This window comes from Heterodontus francisci, chromosome X (genome assembly GCF_036365525.1).
Source record: "Heterodontus francisci isolate sHetFra1 chromosome X, sHetFra1.hap1, whole genome shotgun sequence".
Taxonomy (NCBI): domain Eukaryota; kingdom Metazoa; phylum Chordata; class Chondrichthyes; order Heterodontiformes; family Heterodontidae; genus Heterodontus; species Heterodontus francisci.
In genome coordinates, this window is record NC_090421.1 from 5,666,345 (window position 1) to 5,692,924 (window position 26,580).

Genomic DNA, 26,580 nt, shown 5'->3' on the forward strand with positions numbered 1-26,580 from the left:
GAGATGTAGTTCTGAGCCGGAGAAGCCCTGTTGTAAAAGCTGGGTCCAACCGCGGCGTGGAACTACATCTCCCATGAAGCATGGCGGCGCGGGCTGGCGCCGGGAAAGAGGCGGCGGCTGCGGTGCCCTGTGGGTAACAGGAGGGAAAGATGTCGGACGATGAGAGCCAGGAACAGACCATCGCTGAGGATCTGGTGGTCACCAAGTACAAAATGGGCGGAGACATCGCCAACCGTGAGTGTGGGGTTCGCGGAGGGGAGGAGAGGAAGGCGGCTCCGGGGTGACGGAGCCTTCAGCGGGAGGAGGCTGTCTGAGCTGAGCGTGGTGCTGCCATGTGGGGCACATGGGCACCGGGGAGGCCGCGGCACCGGGCCTCAGATCGGCCTGTGGTCCCCCCTCTGTAACCCCTCCACTGCGGCAGAGTACAGTATGCACTCCCGCCCCCACCCCTCCAAAACCTCCCAGAAACCTCGATCCCTCTGTCTGGCCACGATGGGGCCAAAGAGCCTGAACCTGGCGCTTTCTGGCAGCGGTTAGCATGTTCCCATGCTCTTTTCCAACAGGAATCAGAAGGGCGAAAATGCCCTTTTTAAAGGTTATTTTTGAAAGTTTTTAGATAATTGTATTAAGCTGGTTTTATATAGTAATCACAAATGCAAGATACTGGAAATTTGAGATTAAAACAGAAAATGCTGGAAAGACTCAGCAGGTCAGGCTTGCAGGATGCGATCAAAACAGAAAATGCTGGAAAGATTCAGTAGGTCAGGCTTCCAGGATGCGATCAAAACAGAAAATGCTGGAAAGACTCCAGTCAGACAGTATCTGTGAAGGGAGAAACACAGAGTTAATGTTTCAGATCCATGACCCAGTTCTGATGAAAGGTCACTGACCTGAAATGTTAACTCTTTCTCTCCACAGATGCTGCCTGACTTGTTGAGTATCTACAACATTTTCTGTTCATATTTTCAGATTTTGATCACAGTTTCTAACGTTTTGTTTCTAAGGCCATAGTTAAAGTTTGGAGCCGTGCAGATGCAAAGTACTTTCTCCTTTTCTTAAAATACGTTCTCCTTTATTTCTTGTCGAAGGCATTGATAACTCCACAGTCACCTGTGAGTCTGAATCGTGAGTGGTCATGGGCTTTTTGACCAAAGTGGTATTACATTTGCCCTTTCAGCAAGTGTCCTGATAGTTCACACTAATTGTAGCACTCCTTATGATTGCTGCTGAGATCAACCAGCTCAGCAGATACCCAATCTTTGACCTTGCTTTGTGGTACAAACTGTTGTTTATAATTTGTATTGTGTGTTGCAGATAAATAATTTTAACTTTAGTATGACTGCAGTTCTATAAATTGCACTTTAAGATAATATTAAGAAATTGATGGATGTATGTATGCAGACTGCTCCAAAAATAATTTTATGTCATACAGTCTAATGTTAAGTTTGCAGTTATATAGAACTTGTGCAGAAGACTGGAATTTGAGACTGGGTTTTTGTTCAGGTTTCTACTTCTGAACTGAAGTTGTACATGGACACAGCAAATGGAGAGACAGGAACTCGCTCTATGGAATCACAGAATTGTTAACTCAGAATAATTGAAAGTGGAGAATAAATTGAAAGTTGCTAGTGGTCAGAATTGATGGTGCAATTGCTAACTTTATAGCCCAGGTGCCAACAAAAGAAGGTGGCTGTGTGAATTCTTTATTTATGTAAAATAAAACTGTGCTCAGGATAAGGGAGCCAAATTTAGCCATCTATAAACAGTAAGCCTGTTCACTGATGCTGGTGTTGCAGAATCTGATCTAAGGAGTGCTGATGTAAAAGTGACTCCACAGACTATGCGTGTCTCTGGTTTGATACCCAGTTTGTATAGTACAGATTGTGTGCTGAGGTTTGGAAGGAGCCTACAATTGTCAATGTCCATGAGTTAGGAGAAAATTGGTCAGAGTTCTCTTCATGTCTATCGGTTGACTCTTACTGAAAGCATGTATGCGTGGATAGGACCAGATTGGTTTCAGTTGTAAGAAACCCTCCTCCCTCACTTTTATTCTCCATCAAGGTTCATGGGGGGGGGGAAATGAGTCAAATTGGCTACTGCCTGTCATTGTCAAAGCTTGTATTGTGAACAATGGCTATTTGGTTGACATGCCAAAGGTTGTCCATGGAATTGTATTCCAGCAGCAGCATTCAGGGGAGGAGGATGTGAAGAGAGGAAAAACAGAATAAATTTTTAACTTAAAAGCCACTATGGACAGCTCCCTTAATGGCTGAGTTGGTAATAGGAACATAGGAGCAGGAGTGGGCCATTCAGCCCATCGAGCCTGCTCCACCATTCAATACGATCATGGCTGATCATCCACTTCAATGCCCTTTTCTCACACTATCCTCATATCCCCTTATGTCATTTGTATTTAGAAATCTGTCAATCTCTGCTTTAAACATACTCAATGACTGAGCTTCCACAGCCCTCTGGGATAGAGAATTCCAAAGATTCACAACCCTCTGAGTAAAGAAATTTCTCCTCATCTCTGTCCTAAGTGGCTTCCCCCTTATTTTAAAATTGTGTTCCCTGGTTCTAGACTCCCCAACCAGGGGAAACATCGTACGTGCATCTACCCTGTCTATCCCTTTAAGTATTTTGTAGGTTTCAATGAGATCACCTCATTCTTCAAAACTCTAGAGAATACAGGCCCAGTTTCCCCAACCTCTCTTCATTGTACAGTCCCGCCATCCCGGGAACAAGTCTGGTGAACCTTGGTTGCACTCCCTCTATGGCAATAGTATCCTTCCTAAGGTAAGGGGACCAAAACTGCACGCAGTACTCCAGGTGCGGTCTAACCAAGGTTCTATACAATTGAAACAAGACTTCACTACTGCTGTATTCTCAGCCTTTATCACAAGAGGATAACATACCATTAGCCTTCTTAATCACTTTCTGCACCTGCATGTTCGCTTTCAGTTACTTATTGACAAGGACACCCAGGTCCCTTTGTACATCTACACCTTCTAATCTCTTACCATTTAAGAATTACTCTGCACATCTGTTCCTCCTACCAAAGTATATAACCTCACATTTTTCCACATTATATTCCATCTGCCACGTTCTTGCCCACTCACTAAGTTTTTCCAAATCCCCTTAAAGCCGCTTTGCATCTGTTTTTTTTATTCATTCGTGGGCTGTAGGCATTGCTGGCCAGGCCAGCATTTATTACCCATCCCTAATTGCCCTTGAGAAGGTGGTGGTGAGCTGCCTTCTTGAACCGCTGCAGTCCATGTGGGGTAGGTACACCCACAGTGCTGTTAGGAAGGGAGTTGCAGGATTTTGACCCAGCGACAGTGAAGGAACGGCAATATAGTTCCAAGTCAGGATGGTGTGTGACTTGGAGGGTAACTTGCAGGTGGTGGTGTTCCCATGTATTTGCTGTATTCTAAAATCCTCCCAATCCTCAGGTTTACTTCTATTTCTGGCAACTTTATAGGCCTTTTCTTTTAATCTTATACAATCCTTAACTTCCTTTGTGTAACTGGGCCATACAGATCAGAGGGATCCAGTGCAGAAAAGCAGCCTGACTTACTTTCTATTTGTCATTTCAGTAACCCTTGCTTGGTCAATGTCCACTGCTTAGGCCTGAGTGAAGAGTGATCACTTGGGGAAGGTAGTGGAGGGCTGCCAATACTTGTGAAACTGTACCCTGGCAGAAAATAGGCAAAATATAATCACGGTGCTTGGTAATTGAGCAGCTGTTTGCATTGCAGAAACTAAGCATTATATTCTGCTGATTAATGCATGTACCAAGCTTGTTCCATGAACTTTTATGGTATCTTAAAACTAAAATTGCTCAATTTGCTGCTTCTCTACTCATCTATTCTGCAAGCAGGAATTCAAATAGTTGGGTTGGAGTTGCTTCAGGAAGTATTTTTATTTTCGGATAAATATGGTAACAATTGGAGTTTAATCGAAGCATGAATGTTACAATCCAGTAGTGGATACAGGCGTTCAGGTGACCTTGTGTTTCCCAAATATCAAAAACTAATTTTCTTTTTCAAACATACTTGTTCTTTAGATCAGAAGCAAAGTTACGAATTGCAGGATCTATATGGTTTGAGTGAAATTTAGATGCAGGTATTAAGACGGGTGTATATCTGACTAGTGACTCAAACCAAAATAGTTTTTAGTACATTGGGTTAATATGCATTCTGAAGTAATAATAAGAAACAGAGTAGAAGTGAAATTCTTAGATTAAAATTTTAGAAAAATACCTTCTTCCCACACTTCACTCCCGTCCCCACCTTGGGTCTCCCCAGAGCGCGTTATTTTACCAATGCGAAAGCGGGTAACCGATCAGTCGAAAGGCCTGTGCGGAGATTGGCCTGCAAGGTGGTTTGTAAGAGCTTGTCAGGTGATGGCAGATTTACCTTTAGTTTCGTTCTCTTCCTTGAGGAGAGCACCTAGCTTTAGATCAGCAATTCTTGATTTTATGGCTGAGATCAAGAAATTGGGATGCAGGGGACCATGGACCTGTGTCACTTATTATAAAATGCTTTAGAGTCAGTCATTTATGGAACAGAAAGAGGCCATTCAGCCCATCGAGTCCATGCCGGCTCTCCAGAGAGCTATCCAGTCAGTCCCACTCCCCTGCTTGATCCCCATAGCCTTGCAAGTTTATTTCCTTCAAGTGGCCATCCAATTTTCTTTTGAAGTTATTGATTGTCTCCGTTTCCACCCCATCATAGGCAGCGAGTTCCAGGTCATTACCACCCACTGCGTTAAAAAGTTGCTGTTCACATTCTCCCTGCATCTCTTGCCCAAAATCTTCAATCTGTGTCCCCTAGTCCTTGCACCATTAGTTAATGGGAACAGTTTTTTCTTGTCTAACTTATCTAAGCCTGTCATAATTTTGTACACTTCTATTAAATCTCCCCTCAATCTCCTTTGCTCCAAGGAGAACAACCCCAGCTTTTCCAACCTAACTTTGTAACTAAAATTCCCCCATCCCTGGAACCATTCTGGTAAATCTGCTCTGCACCCTCTGAAGGACCCTCGCATCTTTCTGAAAATGTGGTGACCAGCTTTAAGTCCAACTGAAAATAAAACTTGCTGTCTTAGTTGGAAATGTGTCACTACTTTTGTACCTCTTTGTTCCTATCAGTACTAACTTTGATAAGGCAGTTATCCTACTGCAAAGCAGGATATGTGCAGCTAAACTGGATGACTTTGGGGATTTAGTATTTGGTTTGAAAATGTGTCACGGCGATGCCTCACACTGCTTTCGCTTTACATTTGGCTGCAGTAGCACAGCGGCTAGTGTGAAAACAACTTTTTAAACTTTAATTTGGCCAGCAGGCTGCACAACCACCATTACATTTTCAGTGTTAAAGGGCTGACTGCATAGTTCTCTTTACTAACGTTAAAGTCACAGCTATTCTGATGCTTGGGCTTATGGGTGCACAGTGCTCTATTTTTCACTCCATGAGAATTTCTTTTCTTTCTTTTGGGCCTCCTTATCTCGAGAGACAATGGATACGCGCCTGGAGGTGGTCAGTGGTTTGTGAAGCAGCTCCTGGAGTGGCTATAAAGGCCAATTCTGGAGTGACAGGCTCTTCCACAGGTGCTGCAGAGAAATTTGTTTGTCGGGGCTGTTGCACAGTTGGCTCTCCCCTTGCGCCTCTGTCTTTTTTCCTGCCAACTACTAAGTCTCTTCAACTCGCCACAATTTAGCCCTGTCTTTATGGCTGCCCGCCAGCTCTGGCGAATGCTGGCAACTGACTCCCACGACTTGTGATCAATGTCACACGATTTCATGTCGCGTTTGCAGACGTCTTTATAGCGGAGACATGGACGGCCGGTGGGTCTGATACCAGTGGCGAGCTCGCTGTACAATGTGTCTTTGGGGATCCTGCCATCTTCCATGCGGCTCACATGGCCAAGCCATCTCAAGCGCCGATGACTCAGTAGTGTGTATAAGCTGGGGGTGTTGGCCGCTTCAAGGACTTCTGTGTTGGAGATATAGTCCTGCCACCTGATGCCAAGTATTCTCCGAAGGCAGCGAAGATGGAATGAATTGAGACGTCGCTCTTGGCTGGCATACGTTGTCCAGGCCTCGCTGCCGTAGAGCAAGGTACTGAGGACACAGGCCTGATACACTCGGACTTTTGTGTTCCGTGTCAGTGTGGAATCAATGGTATAATGTGGTGTTCCAGCATTGGATTGTTTTTAAAATCATGTACTACTCTTTAAAGTTATCAAGTATTAACTGCAGTATAATATTTAAGTGGATATAGTCAGATGGAACCAAAGACTAGTCCCCATGTCACTGTTCCAGATTTCAGCTGTCACACTGTCGCAATCTAGGCATTGAATAATAATGGACAATCGAGCAATTTACTGGTATAGGAGGCTTTGCGAGCCTCCCTGTCTTCATTGATGGCAGAGCTCAAGCACACAAGTGCAAAAGATGAGGCTGAAGTGTTTGTGACCATCTTCTGTCATAAGTGCCAAGTAGATGATCCTTCTCTACCTACTCTGAGGTCCCTATCCAGATACAGATGCCAATCTTTAGCCAATTCGATTCACTTGAGTGCACTGGGCACAGCAAAGGCTTTGGGCCCTGACCACATCCCAGTTGTAGTGCTATGTACCTGTGCTCCAGAACAAGCTGTTCCAGTACAACTACAACATTGTCATGTACCTGACAATGTGGAAAGTTGTCCATGTATGTCCTGTGCACAAAAAGCAGGAGAAATCCAACCCAACCAATTCCGGCTCTATCGGCCTAATCTCAACCATCAGTAAAGTGGAAGTCGTCAAAATTGCTATCAAGCAACATGTTTTCACCGGTAACCTGGTCACTGATGATCATGTCAGCTAATTGAGTGGCCAACCTGTTCATAATTTTTTTTTAAATGGATGTGTGGTGGGAGGCATAAAGTAAAAGGAAAATTCAAGATTATGTTTTGGCTTCAGAATTGGTACATTTGACTTTCTCCCTGCCACTGTTTCCCCATCACTGTTTGTTTCCATGTGCCTGCCTTTGCAGGTGCAGCTAGCTCAAGCTCCTCTCAGCAGAATCGAACTATTGGATGAGCCACATTTTTAAATTAAGAAAATAATTTATTTTTAAAAATCTTTCCTTTTGTACCATTCCATGAATTGCAATGGGTAAGCTATTCAGAGGTGGGGGTGGGTGTGCTCACATGCCGTCTGAGCATTTTGAAATAAAACAAACTTTCTTCTGTGCATCAATTCCCATAGCTAAATCAAGATTTATTTTTATTCTACCACACAGCACATTCTGATGCTCAAATCTGCTGTATTGTCAGACCTTTTTTTTTTCTAGTGGTACAAGCAAGAGTTGACCAGACCTTTCAGGCTTCCAATTTCTAAACTAGTTGATGTGTCTTTAACATGCATAAGTATGTTCTCAGTCCCAATAGCTGTAACCAGATGATTTCTTATCAAAAGTACAAGTGGGGAGTCGATGCCATTCGTCATTAAGTTAGTTGAAGATTTTGTTACGGCGAGAAGTTTGATCTACTCATGTCACTGATCCATGCTTCCCGTCCTTAGTGTCTAAGTATAATTAGCAAAGACATGGATATTGTTAGCTGAGCCATGTAGACCAGGAAGATTCCCAGGTTTGATATCTGTAGTCTGTGCTGAATTAGCTGGCTTCACAGCTTGTCGATGTTGAAGCTTTAACTCTAATGAATCGTCATGCTCAAGGGTTGCTGTTGCTAACGAACTGTTAAAAGGATCCAAGCCAAATGGTGAAGAATGAAGCTAGACACTGATCTTTTTCTTGATAGTCAGTTTATTCACAGAATGCAGCATTACATATCTCTGCCTCCCAGCAGGTGCTCACTATATCCCCTCCACGTCCTTAATTAAACAATGCCCTTCACCTGTGTATCTTTAACAATATAATTAACCTACCATTAACACTGTGTCTTTTTGTTGTAGGTGTTCTGAAGACGGTGGTGGATGCAGCAACGTTGGGAGTGTCTGTTGTAGCTCTGTGTGAGAAGGGTGATGAAATGATCATGGAAGAAACAGGAAAAATTTTCAAGAAGGAGAAAGAAATGAAAAAAGGTAAATGACTCGACTCTCAAACCCAACTTTAATGTCAGCGTGGTCTGCTGTGTGAGGCAAAGCAAAAGTTTGAGGTTGTTGTGGTTTTGCATTAATGTTTTCAGTTTTGCTCTGAAGCAAACCTTGAATAGCGTTTGCAGTGAAGGATTTATAGAGGTTCAAATACAAAAACTGCCTCAAACTAGAAGTGATGCTGTCTTTGTGTGAGCTACATGTGGTAATTAGGCTTTTTTTGAGCTGGAGCTGTTCCTGTTACTGACTCACAGGGTGGTCTATGGCCTTTAAGTCTGGTGTGCTGTATGAGTTATGTGACCCACTGCAATACAGGCTTAAGACTGTTTATGTAATGAATGTTGTGTATGGTAGAGGGTTCATTGTAATGGACTGGACCATCATATGGGATGCATGATCTTAACAGAAATCCTACTCTTTTTTTTTTTAGCAAGTATACCAAACCATAACAGTAAAATTTGCTCCAGTGATTAATCTTCATTATGAAGACCCACTGGAGGTAAAAGTGCCTGTGTTTCCTGTCATAGAATAATTATAAATAGATGTAGTGGTGAAATGTGATCCCTGAAACACTGGTAAATGCCCCATGTGATTAAATTAAATTTCTTTTTTAAAAAAAATACAGTCAAAGTAAGCTAGTGGTCCTGACTATAATCTACCAAATTTGTTTTACATCCTGTCACTGCCCTTGGGGCATGCAGTCTGTTCGATGAGGCAGAAATACCTTGTGTCTTGATCAATGAGTAACCATGTTGTAGAATAAACTCAACAGACTGATGTTTTCGTTTAGTTAACGCCTCTGTTATAAAGTTGTCAAAGTCAACACTAACAACAATCTCTTTGTAAGACCGTGTGAGATTTAACTCTGGACGTGGCTCATGTGTCCCTTCTTTTACTTTTAGGAATTGCCTTTCCCACCTGTATATCAGTGAACAACTGTGTTTGCCACTACTCTCCTCTCAAGAGTGACCCTGACTACCTCTTGAAGGAGGAAGATCTTGTTAAAATGTAAGTACATTTTTGAGCTCATGTTCTGTGTTTTTGATTTAGCATATCAAATGTGAAAAAATGCAGAATTGTCGAAAAATTGGATAGAAAGCTGGATGGCTGGGAGTTTCATCAGTAAGAAGCGATTTCTAATTTTTTTTTTAATTGCTCTATATTTGCAAGTGGGGCACCTGAAGACATTGACTCTTTTTGGAGATATGATTCCATGGCTCTCTGTCATCTCCTCTTTCCTGATCCAAGCCATCATTAGTTGTGTATGAGTCTTAACAGCAAGTGTCAGACTTTGGGGCTGGAGGAAGGGTAGTATCAGAGCAGAGCCTGATCCTGTCCTCACCTGACATTCATACGTACATATTCAAGCAGGGTTCTTAGGAACATAGAAGCAGGAGTAGACCATTTGGCCCCTCAAGCCTGCTCCGCCATTCACCTAGATCACAGTGGCGCAGTGGTTAGCACCGCAGCCTCACAGCTCCAGGGACCCGGGTTCGATTCCGGGTACTGCCTGTGTGGAGTTTGCAAGTTCTCCCTGTGTCTGCGTGGGTTTTCTCCGGGTGCTCCGGTTTCCTCCCACAAGCCAAAAGACTTGCAGGTTGATAGGTAAATTGACCATTATAAATTGTCACTAGTATAGGTAGGTGGTAGGGAAATATAGGGACAGGTGGGGATGTTTGTTGGGAATATGGGATTAGTGTAGGATTAGTATAAAACGGGTGGTTGATGTTCGGCACAGACTTGGTGGGCCGAAGGGCCTGTTTCAGTGCTGTATCTCTAATCTAATCTAATCTAATCATGACTGACCTTCTACCTAAATGCCATTTTCCTGCACTATCTCCATATCCCTTGATATCTTTAATATCAGTGAGCAGAAGTGGGAACCTTGGCTAGTTATTTCCTCCCTAACCTGGGAAGCTGAGGCCAATTGTCTTGCCCTTCGTGCTGCTCTGACAGCTGATATAGGCCATGTTGCAGCAGGTTGCAGATTCATCCTGGCTCTTGTCAGTATAGCACGGCTTAATAGCTAACCTTGTGTAATGTTTGAGGCAGTCTCTGTTTTGAGTGCCACCTTCTCTCCTGTTCCCATGTCATTTTAGACTTGTTTTTCTAAAAAGTATATTCTTGTACCTGAACGGTGAGTGCTTATGGTTTAATTGGGGACCTATCTTAGAGCAGCTTTTGAGTTGGAATCAAATTTAACAAACTCCAGTGATAACTATTTACTCCATTTGTACAGTTGGACTCTGTAATCTTTGCAAACTAGTTTGACCTGATGTAATCAGTATTTGCTGTTTGAGCGAAAGAGAGAAAAGTTATAAATCTTTGAAGATATTTTCAATGTCAGCCTGGCTCAGTTGAGTGCACTCTTGCCTCTTGGGCCAGAAGGTTGTGTAGTTCATGTCCTACTCTGACTTGAGCTTATAAATTAGTGTAACGTTTCTGTGTAGAACTGAGGGAGTGCAGCATTATCAGAGATACTGTCTTTTTGATGAGATGTTAAATCAAATCTTAATGCTTGGGTGGGCGTAAAAGTTTCCAAAATGTGATTGGAAGAACAGGGAGTTCTGATCCTGTTATCACTCAACATTCATGCATCCACTTTCCAGTAGTGGTCACTGCTTACTGATAGGGGTGGCAACACTGCCTGATTCGTTTCACTTTTGTTCGCTCCCCACCACTTTACTTCTCTCCCCGTTTCCTTAAAATCCAGGCGTGCTGAAGCCAGTTGTACTGTCTATCCCTACCTCATCTGACAGGAATGACTCTGAAATATTTTTGGCCTGTATGCTTTCACCAGCTGAGACCTTGGAGGAAGCTCTTATTCGTCCTTTAACCAATGTGTTTGTAGTGATGGAGGAGCTTTCAAAGTTGTGAAAGAATAGCACGCTTGCGGGTGCAATATTCTGTGTGTACAAACTACAGATGTGATTTATACAAATTTTGTTTTACAGTGACTTGGGTGTCCATGTCGACGGATTCATCGCTAATGTGGCACACAGCTTTATTGTTGGTGTTGATAAGGTATGTTCATTTTGGGAGCACTAGCAGTGAGTTGTAACACTATTTCTGGAGAAGGTATGTTCTACCTGGCATGGAGGGGGATATCCCAGCCTGGTGGTTAATGAAGCCAGTTCGATTAATGAGATGTAAATCCACAGTGGCTACACTGAATTTGTTTTTGGCATCTTGTGTAATTTCTGCCCATTTCAAAATGTAAAAATTTTTGCTGCAAACTGAAGTGATAATTTACTGCCTTAAATTTAAAAATGTTGTAATGGATTACTTTTTTTAAGGACAAATCTCCCTTTTATTTAGAAGAAAAAGCCCACATACCTCCTCCGGTGCCTCCCTCCAAGCAGAGAAGGCAGATGACCTGTTGCAGGCCTCTTCCAATAGTGATCTGAAACTATCCATTAGCAGGTGAACAGCAGTGGCCTGCCCCCACAAGAAGAAAGGATTATTAGGAAGAAGCTCTTGTCCTGCTCAGAACTTGTCCACAACACTGTGACCAGGATCAGTTATTCAACACAGTGGTCATGGGTACAAGTCTGCTTCCATTGGCACCGGAAGCTGGGACTCTAATGCACCTCCACAATGAATTCATGTTTTATAAACTTAGCGTTGGTTTCAGAAATAAACTGGTCCTGATCTGTGTCCATAAAAGCAGATATTATGAATCTCAGTGACTGAGCAGCTGTACTCTTGAAATTCCCCACCCCACACAATCTGACTGTACTCACTTAATCTTATTAAAATGAGCCACTCCTGGGAGCAGCTGTACAACTATAGTTCTGCTTAAAGCATTCAGTTGTAGGACACATGCAGCAGCAAGTATGTATTCCTACATTTAAGGGGAGGCGATGGCATAGTGATAATGTCACTAGATTAGTAATCCAGAGCCCAGGCTAATGTTCTGGGGACATGTGTTTGAATCCCACCACGGCAGATGGCGAACTTTGAATTCAATTAATAAATCTGGAAATAAAAGTTAGTCTAATGGTGACCATGAAACTATTGTCGATTGTTGTAAAAACCCATCTGGTTCACTAATGTCCTTTAAGGAAGGAAATCTGCTGTCCTTACCTGGTCTGGCCTACATATGACTCCAGACCCGCAGCAATGTGGTTGACTCTTAACTGCCTTCTGAAATGGCCTAGCAAGCCACTCAGTTCAAGGGCAATTAGGGATGGGCAATAAATGCTGGTCTTGCCAGTGATGCCCACATCCCACAAATGAATAAAAAAAAAATTTGCCTTACCGTTTGCGAATTTGGCAATTCATGTCTCTAATCCAACTGGTTCTGCTTTCCTAGACCCAGCTAAGTTCGCACTGAGATTCAGAACGCCTGCTTTAATGGGCTCAGATCAGATTCAGTTTGGTTTTTTAAACCCATTGCTAAGTTATTAAAATAGTTGCTTCCCCCTTGATAGTGTGTCCGTGTGGTGTGACGGAGGTGATGGTTTCATTGCCATGAAAATGGGACCAGTAAAAGTTGGATGGGAACATGTAGTTCAATTGGCTTAACAACTGACAAAATAGTGACTGTGTAGTTGGAGCACTGCTCTGCATAAGAGCATTTAATTTGTTTCAACTATTTTTAGCGGATTGATGGAATGGTTTTAACTTTACTACCAGTGGTGTACGGTTGCTACATACAGCTCCTTTTAGGTAGCATATAAAGGCTTTGTAGTCCGTGTTGATCTATTTGAGCATTGGAGCCATGCTGGGAATTTTCACTTGGCTAATGAAGAAAACTATCATGGACTGGGCTCATTAGTGTTCTTGAGCTAGTTTCTCCCTTTAGAAACGGGCTGAACCTGCTTTTACGCGACCCCAGTTGGAACAAAGGTTTAATCCAGACACAACACTGGGTCAAGTTTTGGGGAAAGAGTTTTTGGTTAATATTACATTCAAACTAAATGGCTTTCACCTTTCCCTTTTTCCTATTCAAAACGCTTTATTTTGCAGGACACTCCAGTAATCGGTCGCAAAGCTGACGTCATTAAAGCTGCACACTACTGCGCAGAAGCAGCTCTGCGGCTAGTGAAGCCAGGCAATCAGGTAAGTGACTGGAAAAGGAGACAAATTTAAAAGTTGCATTGTTTATCCCGTTTGAAAGTAATTAGACAATTTCAGCAGCTACTGTTATTGAAGTTTCTGTCTCCCAGCCCCAAGATAAACAGAAGCTCAGCTTTTTAGTTGAAATTACTTATTGGAGTCATCTAACTTGATGGTGGCTTTATGGTTGAGCTTTGGGCTCCCAAACAATGCCAGAGTTCACATCTTGTTCTGATGTTGATTTGGCTGTTCTCTTTAGGTGAGGATGGGGTGGGGGGAGAGGTTGATTTTGCTTGTACAAGACTAGACTGCTGTAAGGGATACCAATGATAGTAGCATTTTTTGAGGCTGGGAGTGGGGGGGCTTATTGGAAGACCAGTTCTATCCCAAGGAGGCAGCTGTGTTGGCCCATCGTAGAGCAGTGATTGCTGTCCTGTTCTCCAATTGACTCCATCTCCATCAGTAATCGTGGCAAGGACCTGAAAAGGTGAGAAAAATGAAAGTGATGCACATTAGGATCAGGAGTAGGTCATTCAACCCCTTCAAGCCTACTCCACCATTCACTTCGGTCATGGCTGATCTGCACCTCAGTTCCAGTTAGCCACCTTTACTCCATATCTCTTGATATTCTTACCCAACAAAAATCTATCTCTCAGTCTTGAAAATTTGAATTGTTCCAGCATCTGCAACCTTTTGGGGGAGAAATAGTTTATAATAACTACTAGCTCTAATTTTAGGATTGTCACCTTGTTCTGAATTTCTCACATCAGGGGAAATAGTTTCTCCATATCCTATCAATCCCTTTTAACATTTTAAACACCTCTATAAGATCACCAGTCAATCTTCTAAACTCCCAAGGAATACAAGCCAAGTTTATGCAACCTGTCCTCATAATTTGACTCTTAAGCCCTGGTATGATTCTGGTGAACCTGCACTGCACCCACTCCAAGGTCAATATATTCTTCCTGCTGTGCAGTGCCCAGAACTGAATGCAGTTACTCCACATGAGGTTGAACCACAACTCTATACAACTGAAGCATAACTTCCTCCTGTTTGGTGCTCCAGCCCCCATCATCTGTTGAGCTAAGACTTTTAGGATTTGTTCAACTTTTCACCTGTAGCCATTTCAACACCATTCATGGACCATGTGCGCTACCTGTTGTTTCTTCCTATATGCGGTATGTATTAAATTTCATTATCCACAGGTCTGCCCATTTAGATATTTTATTCAACTCATTCTATAATTTCTGATTTGCCTGAAATAGGTTTTATTTGGAGCACAAGAAACTATTGTGGGAACCCAGAAATGTACTTAATTATTGACTTTTATAGATAGGAGCATTGTTATTAATGGGAATTTTCTTGATTTCCTTTTAACCTCAGAACTCTCAAGTGACAGAAGCTTGGAACAAGATTGCTCAGTCCTTTAATTGCACGCCAATAGAAGGTGAGATGACCAATTCTGATTTGAAGAGATAATTCATGTACTACTTCCAGCCTTCAAAAAAAAATCCTACTTTTTCCAACTAATTTAAGTGTTTTATAAACTGGAACAGCCCTCCAGCATCTAAAGAGCCTGAAACACCCCCATGCTTGGCTCGTAGGGAGCAGATTGCAGTTTTCGTTAACTGCATGGTGACTTCAAGCTGGGTCATTAGGGAGAATAGAATTGGGAGGCTGAGTGGACCGAGGCACTGTTCATGGACCCTCCGGGGCCACATTCAGATTGCATTTGGAAGTGTCTTAGTAGCAGATGACCAACCTCCCCACTTGACTAGAGACATGATATGTACAGTGAATCTGCTTTCCAGCAGACTGCATATACTCAACCTGTAGAAAAAAATTACTAGCAAGCCACATTGCTTGTTGAAGGAGACTAAATAAAAAAATACTCCCTCCTGTTATGTGGTATGGACAAAATGCAGGAAGGTCCTCTTATGCATGTTGCTCCAGCATATCTGTTTCTTTTGCCTGTAGTGTCTGTATACATGGCTTGTGAATGGAGGGGTTTTTTGAGGTCCGAGTAAGTAATCACTATTGGTATTTCCTGCAAGGACGAGTGCTTTTAAATTGAGCAGTAATCTGCTCTCCATTTGGGAGAAAAAGGTTGGTGTATTTGTAGCCTTTTCCATATGCTGCAGGTATTAAACTAATTAACTGGGGATGTTTGAACTAATGTCACTTAAATAAAGTGGTGTTTAGGTTTGCCATTCAATAATGGTTCATGATTGATAGGAGTTTGGGATGATTATAAATGTATGAATTCTATTTTGTCTATATCTAAAGTAGGAATAGTGAGATTCTTGGTATAAACTAAGGTTGTTTTTAAAAGAATTCAAATCAATTTTGTGAAATCACTACCCAGATTGAATTTTCACTAAAAAGAAAATCCCTCTGCAGTTCTCTCCTCTTTCTCGGCACCACCCCCCAGGCATCAACTCTTTGGGCGTGGCTCCGTGGATGCAGGGGTTCTCTTTGGTACCTTACCTAAATGGTTAGCCATCAGATCTCAGCCTTGATGGTATGTATCAACAGACATCATAGATGAGGCCAAAGCTGTTTACAGATTGTAGATTTCCACTAGGATTCATTGGGTAACAGTCAAGAGCAGGATCCCTGGCTGTTACCTTTCCTCGCTCAGTGTGAGTTAAGAAGGCCCATTCTAGCACAAAACACTTGCCCTAGCGGAGATTAGCTGTGATTGAACTGTGATTCCTGGTCTGGACCAGCTTGAACTTTGGAATCAGCTGGGGCCTTAGTTTGATGTATCATCTGAAAGATTACACCTCCAGCCATGCCACATTCCTTCGGCATAACAGTGCAGGGGTTAGCCTAGATTATGCACTCAAATCTTGCAGTGAAGCTTGAACCCATAATCTTTCAATTTGGTCAAGAATGCTACCAAGTGAGCTAACCTGACATTAGGGTGGGGTGGAGGTGGGTTTGTGGGTGGGGGGGGTTGTGCAAGAGTATGCTTAATTATGTGTTTCAGATGAGATATTAAGCTGAAGTCCCATCTGTCTGTCCAAATGGATGTTAAAGATCCCACGGCACCATTCGAAGATCAAAATGCTGGCCAATATTTCATCTTTAAACAGTGCCACTAAAAATAGATCAACTGGTTGTTCATCTCATTTCCTGATTGTAGCATCTTGTGCACAAAATGGCTGTTGCTTACCTAACTACAACGCTGACATTCAAAAAGTAATTCCTTGTAGTTGAAGCTCTCTGTGATGTCCTGGGGGTGCAGTGAGATGCTATACAAATACAGGATAGATTGTGACATCTAGGTGGTGTCTAAAACCAGAATTTGAGCTGCAATTTTTTTTTCTTCCAGGCATGCTATCACATCAACTCAAACAGCATGTTATTGATGGGGAGAAAACGATCATTCAGAACCCCACAGATCAGCAAAAGTAAGTCTAATCGGGGCAATTATTCATGGCGGGTTTTCTTTACTTGTGCTCAAAAAGTGGGTTCTCATTAAATTTATTTAATTATTTGTACTATAATTGAATGTTTACAATTTTGATCTTAAAAAGAAGTGACATTGCCCTAAATAGTTTCTGCTCTAGGCTGACAGTTTCTGGTAATGGAAGGTTGCTTGTGGGTATCTAGACTAATTGGTTTAATTGCTGCTGTGCACTGTGCTGGATGATTTAGGATGATCACAGTTTAGACATAGACACCTTATCAAAGGCAATTGGGGATGGGCAACAAATGCCGGCCTTGCCAGCAATGCCCACATCCCATGAAACAAATTTTTCAAAAAAGGGGAAAAAATGGGAATTTGTGAAGGTAATCTCGGGAGGGGTTGTGAGGCTGGAAGAGATTACAGAGATAGGGAGGGGCAAGGCCATGGAGAGATTTGAGAACGTAGATGAAAATTTTAAAATCAAGGTGTTGCTTAACTGGGAGCCAATGTAAGCAAGCACGAGGGTGATTCCTGAATAGGACTTGGTGTGACTTCGGACATGGGCAGCAGAGTTTTGGTTGTTTGAGCTTACGGAGGGTAGAAAGTGGGAGGTCAACCAGGAGAACATTGGAATAGTCGAATCTAGAGGTGACAAAAGGCATGGGAGAGGGTTTCAGCAGCAGATGAGCTGATGCAAGGGCGGAGTTGGGCAATGTTACAGAGATGCAAATAGGCAGTCTTAATGGTGCGGCTATGTGGTCACAAGGTCACCTAGGGGTTGCGAACGGTATGGTTCAGCTTCAAAACAGTTCCCAGGGAGAGGGATGGAAGGAGTCAGTGGCTCAGAAACAGAGTTTGCAATGGGGATCAAATACAATGGTATTGGTCTTCGCAATATTTAGTTGCAAGAAATTTCTGCTCATCCAGTGCTGGATGTCGGACAAGCAGTCTGACAGTTTAGAAAACAATGGCGTCGTCGAGATAGGTGGTGGTGAGAGAGAGCTGGGTGTCGTCAGCCTACATGTGGAAACTGATGCTATTTTCAGTTGATGTCACCGAGGGGCTGCATGTCGATTAGAAATAGGAGGGGACCAAGGATTGATCCTTGGACACCAGAGGTAATGGTATGGAAGAGGGAAGAGAAGCCATTGCAGGTGATTCTCTGGCTACGGCTAGATAGATGAGCATGGAATCAGGCAAGTGCAGTCTCACCCAGCTGGGCAACGGTGAAGAGATGTTGGGTGCAAATAGTGTGGTCAACCAAGTCGAAGGCTACAGACAGATGAAGAAGGACAAGGAGTGATTTTTTACCTTTGTCAGTCATCTTGGATGTGATTTGTGACTTTGCTAAGAGCCATTTTGGTACTGTGGCAGTAGCGGAAACCTGATTGGAGTTTGCCACTGAACCAAATTGTATTGTGGTTACAGCTTCCCAAATGTTCCTCAACTTTTAGGTAATCCACTTTTATTGTCCAGAATCAGATCAAGTAATGTTTCTTGCAAAAAAGTTAGAACACAGTCCTGGGGGCACATCAGTAGACCTTCCCTTTCTCACCACAACATTTCAAAATCTGACAATTTTAACTCTACATGGATGTGTTTTATACCACAAAATTTGATGAATTTATATTGACATTTGGAGGTTGGGTTTGAGGTCAATGTTAGATCTGTTACAAACTTGATCATGAGGGGCATCTCAATCTGTATACCCACAGCAGACAGTCCACTGAAACATGGGGAAATCCAGTGGTAATGGTGTACTCTTCCAGTGGTTGTGGCTGACCATTCTTTTTCTTGTTTAGGAAAGACCACGAAAAGACAGTGTTTGAAGTTCATGAAGTTTATGCCGTCGATGTGTTAATAAGTACTGGAGAAGGGAAGGTGAGGAATTGGTTCATAACCGATCTTAAATTTGTTTTTCCATTTGCAGATAGGATGAAAGCTTTGCTAATGGTTGAAGGGAAAATGCTCTGAATCAAACCTTGCTCACGAGTGAGTGGTAATACTGTGTGGACTTGTAGCGGTAGCTTTTCGCCACCAAATGAAATGTCTGAGCAGCAATGATGTGTATATAAATCTACCATGTGAGTGCTGTCTGAGCTAATAATTAGTGTTGAGTGGATTGTGGTACTGATATATTTACCTAACTTGTGCACTTGGTGGTCTTTGATAATTTTAATTGTACTTAAAAAGCATCCATGGAGGGCTTTTATATCCCTGCAATTGGACATGTTGCATTCTTACATTTTAAAGTCCGGTTGTCCAAAATTATGACTTAATAGGCTTTAAATCCTGTGAAACCATTTTTATATAGAAAATATACTATTGTGCAATAACTACACAGGCTTCTAACTATTTCTGTAAATGTAATGAATAATTAGAGATCTTTTGGAAGTAGTAAGGCCCAGTTGAATCCAGTTATCCTGGTCCTTGATGCAGCAAAATTCTAGGAGTACGTCAATTCTGTTTTTCAGCAGTAAAGGCTCCCAGATAGTATCTGTGGCTGATTAAGTTGATCACTGCATTGAATTCTCATTTGTCCTCCTGAGGTTGTAGTGGTTTTTGTTACCATAGCTGGATTAAGATGGTTTATCATTTTAGGATTCCAGGATGAAAGCAGTTTTGTTCATGTTTTCTATGCAACTTGTAGGATTAATATTTGGTTGCTGTCCCTTCCTATTTTTTGATTAAGCACTTAACCTAGCTGCAACAAACACTTACAAAGACCTAACCTCATTTTCTTTGTCTGTGGGTGTGTTACTTTGCCTGTCTGGAGATCTTTCCTCAGCTGCTGGTCTTTTGCACTTCTGGTTTCCTACTGCAAGAGGTGTTGTTTAATTATGCTAACAGCTTAGAACAATCAATTCAGTTATTTACATATTGATCCAGTGTAACATAAACTCCTAGGTGGCCTTTGTTTAAAGAGGAGAAAAAATTGCATAGTGCACATGAAAGCAGTGTGGATTTGATCAAATTATTTGGAGCAGTGTGAAGGAAAAGATGGTTTTTAAATATCTGCAAAAAGAATGATGTCTAGTTTATTTTATCTTCACTTTTAAAATGCATGTGAATCTGTGTATGTATAAAACCTATTAAAACTATGGTATGTCTTCAGGCAAAGGACGCAGGTCAGAGAACAACTGTATACAAGAGAGATCCAACGCAGCAATATGGTTTAAAGATGAAAACATCTCGTGCCTTTTTCAGTGAGGTGGAAAGGCGGTTTGATGCTATGCCCTTCACTCTGAGGTATGTTTGATGTCTAACATGTGACTTCATCTAACCAGGGATTGAATTGATATAAATGAATTTGATCTAATTTAATGTCGATTTCTTTTTCTTAAAAAAAAAAGTTAAATTGGGCTTTTTTTCTGAACCTTGAACAGGGAGCTTTAAATTAAGACTTCATTAGAATGCTTGTCTTTTTAAAGGGCATTTGAAGATGAGAAAAAAGCCAGGATGGGGGTTATGGAATGCGCCAAGCATGAACTACTTCAGCCATTCAATGTGCTCTACGAGAAGGAAGGTAAGGTCCTCTGTGTGAACTATCTATACCCATTGGACAAATTATGGTGGAACTTCACTTTCCCCAGTCGTTTAGTAAGTTAAGGTTCTTCCTGTTGAAGTTTGAGGCCATTTTGCTCCCATAGTCGAACAGCCTGCGATGCTCGCTGTCATGGCTCACATGAAGGATGAAATAACACCTGTTTCCTAGCATTTTTGGAACTGTAATCGAGCAGCATTTGGTGCCTTGGAGGAGGGAGAAATGATAGAACATGGAACTCCAGACAACCAGAAACATGGTACATGTAATACACCAAATTTCAAACTACCTCTTATGAATTACAAAGGATCAAAAAAAAAAATTTCTACAAGGCGCTAGCCATAGTAGATTGAACACAAGCACATATGGCTGTCTTCAGTCTTTTTTACCCCTCTCTTCCACCAATTTTCTCTGCTCTCCTGAAACCATTGGCCACTTGACGGCTGAGAATCCGCAGGCGTTTGGGAACCTTCTGATGTCTTGTGTAGGTGACTATTATTCACGTGTTAATCTTATTCAGTGAATGTCAACAGGTTACTCGCAGCAAGGTATATCACATCCACTCCTGACATTCCCACACACAATTTCCACCAGGTGTCTTGTTTGTACTCCCTTTTCTATTAAACCATCTTTTTCCACCCTGCCACACTCCACAAAAAATACAAGGAGCACCGAGATCAATTTTAACAACAACCCTGCTGGCTCCTTGTTTTAAATTTCATTTTCAAATGATACATTTGAAAGTACATTGAGCTCAATGGCAGTGACTAGATACATTTGGTTAGATGAAATATCGGGGGGGGGGGGGACGTTTAACACCTCTATTCAAATCAGATTCTCTGATACCTGAAATGACATTGTATCTTTTACTTGTTATCTGAATTTGAAATGATGCTTTCTCTTTACCTGATATCGTTTCTTGTTTATGCTTTTCTAGGAGAGTATGTAGCTCAGTTTAAGTTCACAGTCCTACTCATGCCAAATGGTCCAATGAGAATCACCAGTGGAACATTCGAAACTGAACTCTACAAGTCTGAACTGGATGTGAAGGACCCTGAACTAAAGGTAAATCATGTAAACAAACTCCTTTAAAACCTGTTTCACTTTCAATTTCTTCTACAATCAAAAGCAGATTTCAAAATAGTACAAAAACATTACATTTCCTATAAATTTGAGTTTTTTTTACATGGTCTGCTCATTGTTCCTTAGTTTCATCAGAAAATACTCTTTATTCTTGTCATCTTTGAGTGCTGCATTTCTCCGCTCTCCTTGTTTCTTAGCGTTGAAGCACAAAATATAATTTAAGTAAAGCTCTACTACTCCAACCAGTACCGATCCAGAAGTGTGAAATTAAAGTTGTTTAAGAAAATGCTTGCTACCTTTTTTAAATATGCACTTGGAGTGGCCTCCCACCACAATGTTCTGAAGTGGGGGCATCCATTATTTTGTCACACGTGTGCCAAAGAGCCTTGGGGACTGCGTATAAAGTTTTAAATCCATGTTCCCATTAATTTGCATATGCCTCAAGTTGCTGCTGCCAACAGATCATGGTCCTGATTTTAGGATTTATCCACCAGTGAGGTGAATAGTATTGAACACAGCTCTTTTCAAACTTCCAGACCAGCAAAGTTCAAACAGGACAAGCTAGCAGATAAGAAATGTAAGCACAAATAGGACAGTTGCCTTGGCATTGAGGGCAGGATTGCCAGCACCCGGGCCCAACATGTCGACAGCTGGCGTACACTGGCTTTCTCTGAGGAGATGCATTTCCCAGACCTGAACTGGCTTTCTTCATGTGCCTCATTCGTATATGTGCTGGTTGGCCACATCTATAAGCAATATTTGCATTGTCTTGATCCTTTAATTTGAAAGGATTTGGGGAGATGGGGAAGGAGATTTTGTACATAAGTATCACCTGACGTCTTCCCATGTCCAATTAGAATTCCTGGAATATTCAAGCAAAATACTGCAGATGCTGGAAATCTTAAATCGAAACAAAATGCTGGAAATTCTGAACAGGTCAGGCAGCATCCAGAGAGAAAAACAGAGTTAACATTTCTGGAAAGCTAACGCTGTTTCTCTCTCCAAATGCTGCCTGATCTGCTGAGTATTTCCAGCATTTTCTGTTTATCCTAAAATATCCAGTCTTAGAACACACTGAATGTCAAGCAGTTTGTGGAAAGCAGAAAAGTTAACTGGCGTATTAATAGAATCTCACAAAACTCAAGTGACAAATTGGTGTCTAATGAGGTCATGAATATCAGTAATGCCAAGCTCACAAAATTCTAATTCTTACAATTTGTTCCAGCCTTCTTTTATTTTTGTTTTGGGAAGACCATAATCAGCGCATCACATTCATCATTACCCCACTCCAGTAACTACATCGGGAAAGCTTTCATGGGAATTTTCAGATTTGTTTTTGAAGCTACCTGTCTCTGGATGTCATATTTACTCAATACTATTTCATAAACAATGCTGAACTCTTTTCCAAGCTAGGCACTTTTAAGAAACAAGAAAAAGTGTTTGATATCAGACCTGACCTTGTGTACAAGTTGGATCTGTTGCTCCTATTGAGTCATGGATGACTTCATGCACATTAAATGATTTCTTAGCTGCATAAAGTTTATAAGATGAAGTCTGCATTTCCAATGACTTTTATGTTTCTCTGCACTTAAAGGATTCTTGATGTGCAACCAGTTAGAATTGTGTGGCTTTCACATTTTTGCTTTTCTACCCATGTGGTGTGCATAAAAGTTCATTTTCTTTTACCCTTTTCAGGTCCTACTTCAAAGTTCTGTTAGCCGAAGGAACCAGAAGAGGAGGAAGAAGAAGAAGGTGGTAAGTAGCTTGTTTTCACGATGGAGAGAACCACACAGAAAGCTTGCTGGTATTCCAACTACTTTTGCAATCTTTTCCTTCGTTTCAATGCAGTTCTTATAAGTGGATCTTGTTTCCAACAATCTGGAAGCTGTGTCTTTTTATTAATCTTCCTTTGCTGGTTCCTGCTTTTTTTTTCTTAAAAGAAAGTAGCTTACTTACTGGAGTTATGTAGTTTTGTCAGACTGCACACATTCCTAAGATTCAGGCAGGCTAAAGCAATTAATACATTTGTTTTATAATTAGATGGAAACATGAAACAAAAATAATTTGGCAAATACTGCTAACACAATACTCCTCTGAAATTATGTACAAAGTATGTCACATCGCTTCATGGTCTGTACAGATTGAAAATGAAATGTGATCTATAAGCCTCCAGTTGTGGAGTTTCCACCTGATGAAAATCTCTGAATGAACTGAAGAACAGCAGCTACTTTCTGTTTATGTATGAAGTTTAGTTGCCTGCAAGGAATCTAACGACAAGGACGTTCCTAAATGCAGTGTGACAGCGCAACCTAGACAGATCTCTGAATAAATACCTTCATGCATCTGTGAAACCTGACCACATTGACTTTTGCCATGGCAGAGAAACACTGTACACCCGCAGCCAACACCACCACCCCCCCCACCCCCCAACTGCACTGCAAAGTTTTCAGATCATTAAGCTCAGTAACAAATATAACAAAACATTCAAATGAACCACAGCTGCTTTTGGAATACAGGGAATTCTGTTTATTTCGAGATGCCACCATTAGCAAGTTAGTTTTATGACATTTAGGATTTTCTCTGTGGCTAGCAAAGAAACTGTTGTTGGTACTCTTTGTTTCCTGATCTAAGACATGAGCTTCAAACTTTGAGTCCTGCTCTCTGAAAAAGCTTGGCTTGTAGTGATAAATGGAATGTGTTGGTCAAGGCAGTATTTTTAATACACTTGTATGTTTTTCATTGCCAGGCTTCCCAAACTGCACTCTGTGCCACCACTGGCAGCACCAATGAGGAGAATGGGGCTGGAGACTGACGTCTTGTAACCGTAACCCCAGAACTGACCTGACCTTTGACATAGTTGTCTGTACCTGACAGCGAGATCCATCCCCCAGCGCTGTTTAGTGTGCAGCTTGTAGGACCTTTTCACCAGCTCCTATATTCTTACACTGAGGGAGGACCACAGGACTCGCATTTATGACTGCAGACTACTTCCAAAAAATAAAAAAAAACAAAAAAAAAACTTTGTGCTATTTGTATGGTTTTATATTTTCTATCCAAACAAGAGCATATTGAGGTGAGAGTAATTGGTACTGAAGATTGAAAGGTATCTTAGATTTATATTCTCCCCCACAACTCAAACCCCCAAGTCTCATTTGTTTGCATTGCAATAGGTTCCCTCAGGTGTTGGTACAGTTGCCCAGATGTTACTGTTCATTGAGACAGCATTATAGCCACTTGGTGCTGATTGGTCAGACCTGAGGATTGGGGGGGTGGGGGGCTACGGGGTCCTGAATTAAACCGTTTTAAACTGTATAGATTATTAGAAGTCAAGTTTCCATCTTTTTTGTATCCTGTTGTTTTATGAAATGTTACCGGTTTCCCCAATTACCTATTGTGGTGATAAAGAAAAAAAAAATGCTGCAAATTTGGGTGGTCTTTTCTCCAGTAGAGTTTTCAGTAGACTCGAAACAGCTCAGGATAAACTGAAACATACATTGCAAAATTATTATTAATTACCCCAGACTATTCAGAACGATTTAGAGATTGCCAGGAGGTTGGGCAACTTTTTTAGAAAAATAAGTATTCAAATTTAATTCTAAGTCTCTGAATAATGGGCCAAGTAACCATTGACACCAGGCCAGTTCAGAATCCACGTCCATTGTCTCTGCACTCTGAACTGAGATTTTTTTATTTTGCTTTAAGGGAAGGGTGAACTTTCAGTTTCGTTGATCTGATTTGCAGGATTGTAAGCACACTTGTGGGCACAGGCTGAATTGATACAGATTTATATTGTAATACAATGAATTGTGTGGTTCTGCCTGATTTTGTTGGTCTCTTACAAGAATGGCTATCGTTCTGTTGACATTTGGAAATGCTGCCCCTACCTTTTTTATTTAAAGCAACCAAAAAAAAAAGTATGCAGCGTGCATACGAAGCTGGTATAAGGACTGTTGTTGTGCTAGCCCTTGCCGTCAATGACTTTGTGTGTTTGTGTGAGATAGGAGCTCAGTGTAATACCATGATTTGTTTTGGGTCACTGCGGGGATTAAATAAATAACTGAATATTAATCCTGCACTTGGTTTGTCTTCCTTTATGTCCACTGCCACTTCCCACCATTACTGCCGATCATTAAAGCATCCATAGTTTCAGATGGTTCTGGTTATAATATATGGTTCTTGCCATTGAAGGATGCTGTTCGTTGCAACTGTCATTATAATGCTTCCATTTGTGGTTGTACTCAAACTGCACAGTAACTACCTCTTCGTGCACACAGCCTTCACAGGCAGCAATGCTTCCTTGTTCATGTATGTTGGCCTGATACTGACCCTGGAGATGCTGTTGGCAGCAAACTTGGCACTATTAGTGCAGCATATCTCGGTACTCTCTGCTTTCAATATTCAGTCGATACATTTTAAGTCGCTAAATAAAAATTCTGAGCTTAAGGTATTTACAGTGAGGGTTTTTGTCATTTTAAGGAGAACTAATATTTGCGCTAGGTCAGAAGGGAATGTTTGAGGTGCTTTCGTACTGAATTGAGACATTGCAGCTGGAGGCAGTTCGTCTGTCGCAACACTTTTTATAGGAATTTCTCCTAACCTCGTCTCTTGGTCGCAATTTTAAATTCATGACCTTTCATCACTAACTCCAACCAATTGAAATGTTTTTCCCCTCTCCATGCTGCAGAGTTTTAAACTTGTCTATTAAAACTCCCCTTAACCTTCTCTGCTGTAGTAGAAATAAACCTAGTATCTCGAGTCTCTCCTTATAAGCAGTTTCCCAGCCTTGGTGAATTGACAAAGTATGTCTTGCATTGCTTTAATAGTATACAGGGCAGGCGGTGGCGTAGTGGTATTATCACTGGACTAGTAACCCAGAGACCCAGGGTATTCCTCTGGGGACGTGGGTTCGAATCCCACCACAGCAGAAGGTGGAATTTGAACTTAATAAAAAAAAAAATCTGGAATTAAAACTGGTCTAATGAGGGCCATGAAACCATTGTCGATTGTTGTAAAAACCCATCTGGTTCACTAATGTCCTTTAGGGAAAGAAATCTGCTGTCCTTACCTGGTCTGGCCTACATGTGACTCCAGACCCACAGCAATGTGGTTAACTGTTACATGTCCTCTGAAATGGCCTAGCAAGCCACTCAGTTGTAACTAACTGCTACGAAGTCTATAAAAAGGAATGAAACCGGACGGGCCACCCGGCATCGACCGAGGCACCGGAAACGACTACGGCAAATCCAGCCCTGTCGACCCTGCATAGACCTCCTTACTAACATCTGGGGGTTTGTGCCAAAGTTGGGAGAGCTGTCCCACAGACTAGTCAAGCAACAGCCTGACATAGTCATACTCACGGAATCATACCTTACAG

The 26,580-nt window shown here is 41.7% G+C and overlaps 1 protein-coding gene across 1 annotated transcript; it reads left to right on the forward strand.

Annotated features, from left to right (window-relative positions):
- The first annotated feature begins 108 nt into the window (after positions 1 to 108).
- On the forward strand, positions 109 to 25,279 carry pa2g4a (proliferation-associated 2G4, a). Its single transcript, XM_068024933.1, has 13 exons — positions 109 to 234; positions 7,963 to 8,091; positions 9,006 to 9,111; positions 11,058 to 11,127; positions 13,075 to 13,167; positions 14,548 to 14,611; positions 16,502 to 16,580; positions 18,382 to 18,460; positions 19,695 to 19,828; positions 20,011 to 20,105; positions 21,061 to 21,188; positions 22,902 to 22,961; positions 23,953 to 25,279. Exons 1-13 carry the CDS (start codon positions 150 to 152, stop codon positions 24,016 to 24,018), a joined length of 1,188 nt encoding a protein of 395 aa, XP_067881034.1. The 5' UTR covers positions 109 to 149; the 3' UTR covers positions 24,019 to 25,279.
- The last annotated feature ends 1,301 nt before the right edge of the window (positions 25,280 to 26,580 follow it).